General features: G+C 38.6%; 1 protein-coding gene across 2 annotated transcripts; it reads left to right on the top strand.

Moving 5' to 3' along the window:
* Nucleotides 1-1093: 1093 nt before the first annotated feature.
* Nucleotides 1094-12300, top strand: LOC133545243 (endonuclease 8-like 1). Of its 2 annotated transcripts, XM_061890629.1 has the most exons (7): nucleotides 3476-3498; nucleotides 8123-8231; nucleotides 8299-8383; nucleotides 8473-8594; nucleotides 8671-8698; nucleotides 8780-8850; nucleotides 8915-12300. In XM_061890629.1, the coding sequence occupies exons 1-7, from the start codon at nucleotides 3491-3493 to the stop codon at nucleotides 9299-9301; spliced, it is 810 nt and encodes a 269-aa protein (XP_061746613.1). In that variant the 5' UTR covers nucleotides 3476-3490; the 3' UTR covers nucleotides 9302-12300. The 2 variants fall into 2 exon arrangements, 1 of the variants encoding a protein (XP_061746613.1); XR_009804775.1 differs by adding an exon at nucleotides 1094-1112 and having other exon boundaries at nucleotides 3441-3498; nucleotides 5285-8698; nucleotides 8915-8942.
* Nucleotides 12301-13009: the final 709 nt, after the last annotated feature.

Below are 13009 nucleotides of genomic sequence, written 5' to 3' on the forward strand. Positions count from 1 at the left end.
ATCTGTTGGACCAAAACGTGGTCCCTTCCTAACAGGTATTTACTTAGCAACAAAGTCAAAGAGATATCATTTAAAATCATCCATCGCTATTACCCTGTAAAGACTGTGATGGTTAGATACAAAAAGGACATTGATGTCACCTGCACCTTTTGTAACATGCACCCAGAGACTGTTAACCACTTGTTTTATACTTGTGAAAACACTCCATCACTATGGCAGGCATCTGTCGCTTCATCCTGGACAATATTTATGACAAATTTGTGCTTTACTTTAAAGATGTGATTTTTGGTTTTACACTGTATGAACAAAAAATTGAAAAGGAATTCTACCTTTGCAAGCTCATTATTTTATTGGCTAAGTTTTATATTCATAAATGTAAGTTTCTTAATACCCGTCCTATCTTTTGTGCCTTTAAAAAAGATCTGGAACTTTACATTAAAACGCTCTCTACCTCTAACAACAAAAAAGCTGTGAAAACGATGATGCTGTGTTCCACATTTAAGTTGTTTGATGAATCTGAATAAGCCTACGGCTTTGCATTTTGTTTATTATTTATATATATATGTTTGTATTCTTTTTTTTTATTATTTCGAACTTACAACCCCCTGGCGCTGTTTTGTACTGTTTTCATAATGTTTTATAATGTTGTATATTGTTGTTTGTCTTACTGTTTGTAATTGTTGACATTTATAAATAAACCTTTAAAAAAAAAACTAAGTGTTGGCTTTCTTCTTCTTCCTTGTTTTAGTTGAAGGTAGGCGCACTGACAACCTTCAAATGTTACGCCACCTACTGTTTCCCCGCTTCTTCTTCTTCTGACGTTAACTGATGGCAAATAACGCGTCATGTCCGCCGCCGTCTGATAGAAAGCATACATTTTCAAATCATTTGAAAATGATGTCCTAGCCAAAAAGGGCTATTTTCAGATGGACATATAAGGAGAAAATGAACTTGATGTAAATCCTGAGATCGCGAGATTTGGCACGGCACTCCATGAATCTGTCCAATCAGATTGGCTTTTCCTGAAAAACACGCATGCGCATTAAGTGGGCGGATGTAATGATTTCGATGGGAAGAAATAATATTCAGCATCGAAGGAATAACAACTGAAAGTAAGTAATACCATTTATTGTTTCTCTTTTGGTATTTATATGACTTTAACACACACCAGTTATTTGTTTTAAACTACTGGAACGTCACGCAGTTACGGAAATAGAGCTATAAATGCCGCAAGCACCTTGCTAGAAGTTGTGATAGTTACCTCCACCGAGGTAAGTATAATAACAAGAAGTGAAATAACAATGAGAGAAATAAATGTTCAGAGAACATTTGAAGTGGAACAATATACATTACTGAACACATAATATAGAGTTTTACATTTACAAGAAGTTCCACCTATATTCCAGCAACCTTTGTCTGTATTTATCTTCCACCCAACTCTCTCCTTTGAGGCACACATTAAAAGCGTTACTAAAACGGCCTTCTTTCATCTCCGTAATATCGCTCAAATTCGCTCCATTTTGTCCACTAAAGACGCCGAGATCATTATCCATGCGTTTGTTACGTCTCGTCTCGATTACTGTAACCTATTATTTTGGGGTCTCCCCATGTCTAGCATTAAAAGATTACAGTTGGTACAAAATGCGGCTGCTAGACTTTTGACAAGAACAAGAAAGTTTGATCACATTACGCCTGTACTGTATATACCTTTATATACATATATACATACATATATACTGTATATACCTTTATATACATATATACATACATATATACTGTATATACCTTTATATACATATATACATACATATATACTGTATATACCTTTATATACATATATACATACATATATACTGTATATACCTCTATATACATATATACATACATATATACTGTATATACCTTTATATACATATATACATACATATATACTGTATATACCTCTATATACATATATACATACATATATACTGTATATACCTTTATATACATATATACATACATATATACTGTATATACCTTTATATACATATATACATACATATATACTGTATATACCTTTATATACATACATATATACTGTATATACCTTTATATACATATATACATACATATATACTGTATATACCTTTATATACATATATACATACATATATACCTATACTGTATATACCTATACATACATATATACTGTATATACCTTTATATACATATATACATACATATATACTGTATATACCTTTATATACATATATACATACATATATACTGTATATACCTTTATATACATATATACATACATATATACCTATACTGTATATACCTTTATATACATATATACATACATATATACCTATACTGGCTCACCTGCACTGGCTTCCTGTGACTTTAAGGTTTTACTACTTACGTATAAAATACTACACGGTCTAGCTCCATCCTATCTTGCCGATTGTATTGTACCATATGTCCCGGCAAGAAATCTGCGTTCAAAAGACTCCGGCTTATTAGTGATTCCTAGAGCCCAAAAAAGTCTGCGGGCTATAGAGTGTTTTCCGTTCGGGCTCCAGTACTCTGGAATGCCCTTCCGGTAACAGTTGGAGATGCCACCTCAGTAGAAGCATTTAAGTCTCACCTTAAAACTCATCTGTATACTCTAGCCTTTAAATAGACCTCCTTTTTAGACCAGTTGATCTGCCGCTTCTTTTCTTTCTCCTATGTCCCCCCGTCCCTTGTGGAGGGGGTCCGGTCCGATGACCATGGATGAAGTACTGGCTGTCCAGAGTCGAGACCCAGGATGGACCGCTCGTCGGGACCCAGGATGGACCGCTCGCCTCTATCGGTTGGGGACATCTCTACGCTGCTGATCCGCCTCCGCTTGGGATGGTTTCCTGTGGACGGGACTCTTGCTGCTGTCTTGGATCCGCTTTGAACTGAACTCTCGCGGCTGTGTTGGAGCCACTATGGATTGAACTTTCACAGTATCATGTTAGACCCGCTCCACATCCATTGCTTTCGGTCCCCTAGAGGGGGGGGGGGGGGTTGCCCACATCTGAGGTCCTCTCCAAGGTTTCTCATAGTCAGCATTGTCACTAGCGTCCCACTGGATGTGAATTCTCCCTGCCCACTGGGTGTGAGTTTTCCTTGCCCTTTTGTGGGTTCTTCCGAGGATGTTGTAGTCGTAATGATTTGTACAGTCCTTTGAGACATTTGTGATTTGGGGCTATATAAATAAACATTGATTGATTGATTGATTTATATAGTATTGGAGTGTCGAAATGACAAAAGGAAAAGCTGGAAAACGATGAAGAAGAACTGGTAAAGAAGTGGAATCAAATAAAAGATCAAGAAGGACTGTAAAGTTGCTGAGTAGACTGGTATAGTGGTGGTGCATTAAACTGGCAGCAGATATAATATGTGATACTTTCTTTTTCTTCCTGCAGTCATCCCGTCCTGCAGCATGCACCTATGTGAATGTGGAGAATGACCAGCAATGTCCAAGTAAGTTATATGTATATGCCTGTTCTTTCTTGAAGTCAATTAGTTCTGATTGAGATTTACAGATAAAAAGCTGTCCACAGTTTGTCAGGAACAAACATGAAAATATTGCTTTCTTTGACCCTGATTACATTAGCACATATGAAGAATGAAACTTCAAATAGGAGTTATCTCAGCATGTGTAATTCATGTTTTTGGAACCTTTCACCTCCAAGTTAAAGCTGGTAGGTAACATCAGGTCATGACTAAGGATGTAACAATATCAACATTTCACGGTATGATATCGTCATAGTGTTAAAGCCAGGGTAAGATATTGTTACAAAAATGTCAAAGTGTGTTAAATGACGTGGGAGGAATGTTTAGGATAAACACACTTACTGTAATTGAACACAAACATCATTTTCATATGTTGTAATCATATTTATCATTAAAAACAGGTATTTTAGGTGCAAAGGAATGGTGCAGAATTTCAAGTAACACACAAAAACCAACATTTTCAAATAAGTGTCTTTAAACTGACATAAACAGTAAACATCCAGTGTAACTAATGTAGAACAATAATGTTTCTTTTGCCAAGAAACTATACTGTGTGTCCGGTATGTTTTTTTTTCAATACAACTTGGTATTATTGTGGGTTTGATGACCTTTTTAGCACATTCAACAATACTGCCATTATAATGCAAACAGTGATCATTTTGGTCACAGTAACGGTGATATGACATTTTGATATTGTTACATCACTGCTGTTTAGTTGAGTGTTTTTAAACTTTGAACTTCCTAAGAAACTGCCCTTTGCAGTCCAAATTGTATTAGTTTGTAGAATACTGATTCTTAAGAGTTAACTAATAATTTGACTTTTAATCATGTAAATACCTCACAAATGCATATTTTCCCTTGCTGACATCTTGGTTTCACATGAACGATATTTTCCAAATAACGGTTCTAACATATAACTCATTCTAATATATTACTCCTATTCCCTAACTTATTGTAGACATTGTGGTGTGTAGTGTCAGCAAATGTCTTATTTTGTGCATGTCCACATTTCCTCTGGTGAGCTGCAAGGGCTCTGGGTCGATTTGGAAATGGTCTGGATGAACGTGGCATGCTTTACCTTGCAGTATGCAGACTTTGTTTAAGGTTCAACTAACACGACAGTTATAGGCACAGAAATATTTCACAGCAACAATTCCTCGGCTAACCTAAGCACAAACGTTCCCATCACTCCTGCACACTTCCACTTTTTCGCCCTTCTATAATGTCCCGTTTGAACCTTGTTTTCCCACACGGCGGGTTTTCATGGGAGAACCAGTTTACTTCTCAGATGAGCCCACTTAATATTGTCAGAAAAAAACACAGCGACTGGTGTTCTCGTTTGATAGCGTCACACATCACGGCATTATTGTGACAATTTTGAAATCAAAATAAGGTTATATTTAGAATAATGTTGCATCCCTCGTCAAGATCCTTTCTCATAGGTTTGGTTTGCTGTTGTGTATTTACTAATGATTGGCATTAGCATCCACAACTTTCTTTTTATAGTGTGTGTTGTATTGTGATGAGTTACATTTAACACTGTGGATGATGTGTTACCACAAACACAGAAGATACGTAAACATGAACTACAATGCGCTCAAGATGTGGGGAAAAAGGAAATGGATTCCATTAGCTGGATTTGTATAATGTATTCAATTTATGTCAACTTCCTTCTTGTTTTGCATGTTTTTGCCTGTTTTTTTTTCAATGATTTGAATCTTTAGAGTTTTTTGGTTCCTCTTCTTTGTGTCAGGGGGTAGCAGCAGGGTAACACTGCATGAGGCGGTGCCCCCTGAAGGAGCCCAAAACACTGCTCTTCAAATGGAACACATCCAACCTTCAGGTGACCGTGCAGGATGTACCACTCTGGAACATCAAGCCTCTCCCCACCTGCCAGGTACACCCACCGTCTTCTGTGGCTGAATAATGTTTTGCTGTGAATTTTGTCACAAAGCAAATCCTGCTCAAATGTGACAAACTTTGGAGTGTAAGAATGTGAGCGATATGCTGAGATGTTATACGTTTTGCCTTGTGACAAAATGTTATCAAAAAACCTTTAGTGATTTGTATTCTATTTTAATTTCAGCACATGAAAATATTTCTACTTCTGACCATCGAAGAGAATGGAAAACCATTTTCCAGATCAGCCCTCATACATCCTCCTGATGGCCTAACAACTGAATGACATGTCGATGCTGAGTATGATCCATTTCAATCATTTGAGGAAGCTCTCCCTGATATAGGGGATTGGATGTACAATGACGGACATACGTTTAATGAAGGATTTGAAGATGGTTTGAGTGAGGAGTGTGCAGAAGAGTCCAATTTCAAGGACACAACAGACAAACCAATACATGACAATGCATCAGAAACCATGGCAGAGTGCCTTCTGATCAGCATGGGTTATGTAAACTGTCCTAAAGTCACAGGTAAGGCCCTAAGCCATATGCTCAAAATGTTCAAGTTGCTTTATCCCGATAGTCTGAACACAGACTGCTTAAACAGTGTGCAGAAGTTCCAAAACTTTTTTTTATCCCACTCTGCATCATCGCCTACTATATTACATAAATCCTCCAAGAATTGTTTAGGGCCAATAGAAAGTAAACAAATAAAATGCCTGCTTTGTGGGACCAGTGTGTCAGAAGAAAGGTTCTAATCCTTTTTTTAAAGTATGTACAGATTGATTTCTTGTTTACCACAGCACATTCATGTGCCAAATGGGCCCTCGTTGGTGAATATAAACATGCAGGTTTTTCTTTGCTGCAAGATAGTGTAACATATGAGACATGCAGTCATGTTATTCCCCTATTGGAAACCTCTGCAGTACAGTAGTATTCTTGGATGACATGTTGGGTAAAGTTGTTTTCCTTGACTTCACATCTATGCCTGGCATAGTGATTGCAGTTCATTTCCCCAACACACTTGAAAAGTTTGAAATAATGAAGAACTGAACTGGCCTAAGAAGCCACAAATCAAATCTTTAATCATTGTTATAAATGCTCTGAAAATACACACTGATGTGATGTTGCCGTGGATTCTGTAAATATGTACTGTATATGGAGTATCATTGTTGATGATGTTTTTGCATTGTGTGTAATATTTCAGTGGCAAATATATTACATTTACTTGTTTAATAAAGCCACTGTCTTTTTTAATGAATACATAGGCCTACTATGCTACTGCATTTTAATATTAGTCCTTATGATGGTGGTTGGAGAGCCAAATATCTTCTGAAGTGGTACTTTGTTAAAAGAGTTTGAGAACCACTGCTCTAGAAAGTTCACAAATGTTAAAAGCTCTTACAAAGTGTCTTGTGATCATATCAGTATTGTTTGGGTTCAGTTTTAAATCTCACAATTGTAGTCACTGAGTTACTGTACATGACGTGTGGATAAGAAATCAACAAATGAAGTCCAACTTTATTTAAATAAACCATTTAGATTACAGACCATATATCCATATTGTCTGAATTCATTATTTTCTCCCAATGTTGGCATGAGATCAACTGGAATATGATTGAGGTATAACTAAATTGAGCCCATTAAAATGCATTTTTTTAGAAAACGGGTATATCTAACAACTCAAATAGTGAGCAGTGAGAGACAAAACCAAGTATATCTCTCACTGAGACATCATTGAGACATATTGAAACCAATACTCATCAATTGTCTTTTTGCCGAAATAGAAAAGAGACATCTGAGAACTCAAACAGTGAGTAGTGAGAAACAAAACCAGGTGTTTCTCTCACTGAGTCATAATTGAGACATATTGGAGACCAGCTCATTCATCTCTCATTTTGGTCTTAGTTGAAATGGGGAAAAGAGATAACTATTAGACAACTATGAGATCTCTCATAGTGCTCACTGTGAGCCTTATTTCTCAGGAGATACATTTGAGAAGAATGAGAAAACTACTTTGGTCTCCATTAGTGCTCTTTTATGTCTAGGAGATATATATAAGACATACATGAGATCTCATCTTCAATTTTGCTTTGCTATGGGAAACAAGAGTTTGATGAGCATTCCTCAACTTTTTCGGTCTTTTTTGACACTCGTGCCAGCTTTTTTTAAGCATGTTGCAGGCATCAAATTCCAAAATGAGCTAATATTTGCAAAAAAAAAAGTTTCTCAGATCCAACATCAAATATCTTGTCTTTGCAGTCTATTCAATTGAATATAAGTTAAAAAGGATTTACAAATCATTGTATTCTGTTTTTATTTACCATTTACACAACGTGCTACTTCACTGGTTTGGGGTTTTGTACATGTTGACAGTACATTGCAGTGTTATTTTGTTACAGCCGTGCCCACTGTGTGAAGTACTTTTGCAAGACTCCTAGCAATAATATTACACTTCACCAAAGAGCCTGCTGTAAAAGAAATGACCATTGAATGAAGATACATACTCAGGTCACCGTGATCTGAAAAGGAGAGTGAAGAATGTTTTTGTATTCCCCAGATTCTAATCATCTTGGATGAATAAACAAGCAATTCCTAATTTCACTTGGAAATGTGTTTACTATAAAAGTGTAGCACTGTTTCCACACAAAATACCTTCTGTTTTTGGAAAGATGCCCATGCGTGTCTTCCAGGTTGAACATTCCACCCTTTGTGCCTGCCCGGACTGTGCTGGAAGGCCTCGAGTCAGAGGATGCGTGTGAAGACAAGAAAGCTGTAAAAAAGGAGATCCATAGCAAAAAGGTCAAATAAGTACAAACAAGTATTTTACCTCGATTATTAACAGTTTATTTTGCCCAAAAATGTTAAGGGAGCCAAAAAGGACAAAATGGAAGAGGAGAATACAGACCTGCTCAGACTTTGCCACACAGTACCGCTGGAGGTGGTGAACTTAGGTAAGAATCCATGTTTCAAGGTTGATCGGGGTGGGGGGAAGACAACGACACAAAGGTGCTCCTCTTATTTAGACTTTTTGTTTATGGAGGTGGGAAAGGTTACGATCCAGAGAAGAAAGACTACTCAGGTTTTGAGGCCTGGTTGCAGTGTTACTATGTGGATGGAATGAAGTCTGTACGCGACCACAATGGCAGGACTATGTGGTTCAAAGTATGCAAACACATTTTCATACGTAACAACTATATTTGTAGCACGTATTGACTAATATAAAATGGTGTCATTTCAGGGCGATCCAGGTCCTATGGCTCCTAAAGGTAAACGCCAGAAAAAATAGTTGAGATACCATTACACATAAGAGAAAGCTTAGTGTGTCTTTATCTTTTCTCACACACCAGAATCAAAGTCTCCAAAGGCCAAAAAGAGAAAAGATACAGATGCAGACCATGATTACCCCCGCAAGAAAAAGGTATATTCAGTAGGTAATCACCACCAGCACATAGAAATCTAACCCCATTGTGGCTGTACTTCAGGTGTCCAGGAAACACAACTCTGACAGCACAGTGAAGAAAAAAGCAGCCAAAAAGCCCACAAAAGCAGCAAAGGAAGAAGAAAATGGACCTCAAGAAGAAGCCACACCCAGAAGAAGATCAGCAAACACACCTCAGCAAGAACCGAAATCCACGTCAGGCAGGAGGAAAAAGAACAATACAGAGCCAGCTGCAGGTCTGATTCTAATAATACTCCCATTTTCTGAAAATATTAAGAGCCTGATCTTTGAGGATCCAATTCCCACACACTTATCTGTGTGCGCAAACTATAAAATTGCACGTACTGTTGGTGGACGTGTTGTATGTGATCTACTTTGTGCAATTGATAGCAGCAAAAGTGGCACAGATCACCCTATTTTTGTGTACTAGAAGCATTATGTGCCCTTGGAAACACTTCTTTCCCTCTACATTCATGTTATTATGCTCTCCACACTGGAGGGGGGCTTATATTAGATTATAGCACATATCGATCATCTAACACCTTTTCTGCAATATAGAATCACAGTATGTATACTATTTGCAGCAGGAATGATCAAACTGCATATTGCAAGACATTTTTTTTAGGAGTTATACTAAATACAAAAAAAAAAAACGCAACGCTTTTGTTCTTGTTCCCAATTTAAATGAACTCAAAGATCGAAAACTTTGACTATAAACACAAAATACCTGTTCCTCTCAAATATTGTTCACAAATCTGTATACATTTGTTAGTGAGCATTTTTTCTTTGCCAAGATAATCCATCCCACCTGACAGGTGTGCCTTGAGCTGTCCAAAATAAAAGGCCACTGTGAAATGTGCAGTTTTATCACACAACACAATGCTTCAGATGTCGCACGTTTTGAGGGAGCGTGCAGTAGGCATGCTGACTGCAGCAATGTCCACCAGAGCTGTTGCCCGTCAATTAAATGTTTATTTCTCCGCCATAAGAATAGAATAGAATAGAAAGTACTTTATTGATCCCTGGGGGAAATTCAGCACCACAGTTCGCTCACAATAAACAATGATAATAATAAATAATATAATATATATGAATAATATAAATATATTCTACATTTAAGTGCAGTCAAGGAACATATGCATTATACAGTCTGATGGCTGTCGGTGTGAAGGACCTCCTGTGTCGTTCCGTGTTGCATTTTGGGAGTCTGAGCCTTCCACTGAAGGTGCTCATTCTCTCTGCAAGGTCCGAGTGTAGTGGGTGGGAGGTGTTGTCCATAATGGCTAGGAGTTTTGCTAGACTTCTCTCTGACACCACCGCCAGAGAGTCCAGCTCCACTCCCATCTTGTTACTGGCCTTCTCTACCAACTTGTCCAGTCTGTATGTGTCCCTCACTCTCAGCCCGCTGCCCCAGCAGGCCACGGCGTACAAGAGGGCGCCTGCCACCAGCGACTCGTAGAACATCTTCAACATCTTTGTACAGACGTTGAAGGATCCTAGCCTCCAAAGGAAATATAGATTCGGCTCTGTCCCTTCTTGTAGAGGGCCTCAGCGTGTTTTGACCCATTCAGCTTGTTGTCCATGTGTACTCCGAGGTATTTATAATCCTCTACCATGTCCACATCCACCCCCTTGATGGAAAGAGGGGTCGCCAGAGTACTCCTCCTCCTTCCCAGGTCCACAACCAGCTCCTTGGTCTCCGTAACATTGAGCTGGAGGTGGTTCTTTCCACACCATGTGACAAAGTCCTCCACCAGTGTCCTGTATTCCTCGTCATCACCTTCCTCAATACACCCCACTATCGCAGAGTCATCAGAAAACTTCTGAAGGTGGCAGGACTCTGACTGATAGTGGAAATGGGTGGTGTAAATGGTGTAGAGGAAGGGGGAAGAGTACTGTAGCCTCCGGGGCCCCGGTGTTGCTGACCAGCCTGTCAGACACACAGTCCTGCAGTGGCATATACTGTGGTCTGTCAGTCAGGTAATCTACAACCCAGGACACCAAGGGGGCCTCCACCTGCATCATCTCCAACTTCACACCCAGTAGCCCAGGCCGTTTAGTATAAGCCGCCTCCAAAGGTGTTTCAGAGAATTTGGCAATACATCCAACTGGCCTCACAGCCGCAGACCATATTGATTGGCTGAGACCTGCCACCCGGACAGCTGCTACAACAATTGGTTTGCTTAACCATAGCATTTCTGCACAAACTGTAAGAAACTACCATGAATTGATTAACGTGGGCCCCGACTTAAACAAGTTGAAAAACATATTGGGGTGTTACCAATTAGTGGTCAATTGTACGGAATATGTACTGAACTGTGCAATCTACTAATAAAAGTATCAATCAATCAATCTGTCTCAAGAAAGCTCATCTGCATGCTCGTGGTCCTCATCGGGGTCTCGACCTAACTGCAGTTTGTCTTCTTAACCAACTTGAGTGGGCAAATGCTCACACTCAATGGCGTCTGGCACAATACAGAGGTTTTGGTATGTTATTATTGACAGCGAAACCACGTGCATTTTATTGATGGCATTTTCCATGCGCAGAGATACCGTCACGAGACCCTGAGCCCCATTGTTGTACTAATCACCCGAGGCCATCACCTTTATAAATAACATTTACTAACTCATGTTGCAAGGATCTGGAAGCTGAAAACATCCCAGTTCTTGCATGACCAGCATACTCACCGGACATGTCACCCAGTAAGTAATTTTTGAGAGGAATATATATTTTCTGTATAGTAAAAGTTTCAGATCTTTAAGTTCAATTCATGATAAATGGGAGCAAAAACAAAAGTGTTGCGTTTATATATTTGTTCAATACCATATTTTTCGGAGTATAAGTCGCACCTGCCGAAAATGCATAATAAAGAAGGAAAAAAAACATACAAGTCGCACTGGAGTATAAGTCGCATTTTTGGGGGGAAATTTATTTGATAAAAGCCAACACCGAGAATAGACATTTGAAAGGCAATTTAAAATAAATCAAGAATAGTGAAGAACAGGCTGAATAAGTGTAGGTTATATGAGGCATAAATAAGCAACTGCTATGTTAAGCTAACATATTATGGTAAGAGTCATTCAAATAACTAGAACATATAGAACATGTTATACCTTTAACAAACTATCTCTCACTCCTAATCCATAAATCCCATAAAATCTTATACGTCTAGTCTCTTACGTCAATGAGATAAATAATATTGATATTTTACGGTAATGTGTTAATAATTTCACACATAAGTCGCTCCTGAATATAAGTCGCACCCCCGGCCAAACTATGAAAAAAAAACTGCTACTTATAGTCCGAAAAATACGGTGCATATTTTCTAAATCAAAAAAGGAATACCATTAAAAAACAACATAAATTAATAGACTTTGGTTTAATCGGCCCTTTAAGTTGTCCAGCAGCTATAAAATGATATTGCTGAATATATATCTTCTTCTTTTTATTTCTAACAGTCCAAATATGACATGCACACGTAGAACAAAGGCTTCTCTGTTCAGTTGTCTTTGCAGCGTGATGGCCTCCTTTCTCACAGCCCTGTGTGCAACTATGTCAGTTGTCTTTGCAGCGTGATGGCCTCCTTTCTCACAGCCCTGTGTGCAACTATGTCAGTTGTCTTTGCAGCGTGATGGCCTCCTTTCTCACAGCCCTGTGTGCAACTATGTCAGTTGTCTTTGCAGCGTGATGGCCTCCTTTCTCACAGCCCTGTGTGCAACTATGTCAGTTGTCTTTGCAGCGTGATGGCCTCCTTTCTCACAGCCCTGTGTGCAACTATGTCAGTTGTCTTTGCAGCGTGATGGCCTCCTTTCTCACAGCCCTGTGTGCAACTATGCCAGTTTGCACGCAGATTTCAGACTTTTTAAGAGGCACGATACTGCCTGCAGGACACTTTCAGCATTGATAAATCTCACTGTTCATGTTGAGTGATTTGTATTTGCATTTTCTCCTCCCAGTATTGTGGGCATTCTGATAATCAACATATTTTCTGCATACATCATTAAGACAAATATGTTAAATGGAGGGAATAAGCGGTAGAAAATGGATGGATGGGATGGATTGCACTCCTTATTTTGCTCATTAATCGACAAATATTTAGATCAGCTTTGCGTGTGCTAACAAGTTTGCATGTGTTTT

Source organism: Nerophis ophidion, linkage group LG28, assembly GCF_033978795.1.
Source record: "Nerophis ophidion isolate RoL-2023_Sa linkage group LG28, RoL_Noph_v1.0, whole genome shotgun sequence".
NCBI classification, from domain to species: Eukaryota; Metazoa; Chordata; class Actinopteri; order Syngnathiformes; family Syngnathidae; genus Nerophis; species Nerophis ophidion.

Bases quoted from the DNA above. Each gene is read 5' to 3' on its own strand.
- LOC133545243 (XM_061890629.1), top strand. The intron at 8,384-8,472 runs GTAAGAATCCAT...TTGTTTATGGAG, and splicing joins GCTGGAGGTGGTGAACTTAG to GTGGGAAAGGTTACGATCCA. The intron at 8,851-8,914 runs GTATATTCAGTA...GCTGTACTTCAG, and splicing joins ATTACCCCCGCAAGAAAAAG to GTGTCCAGGAAACACAACTC.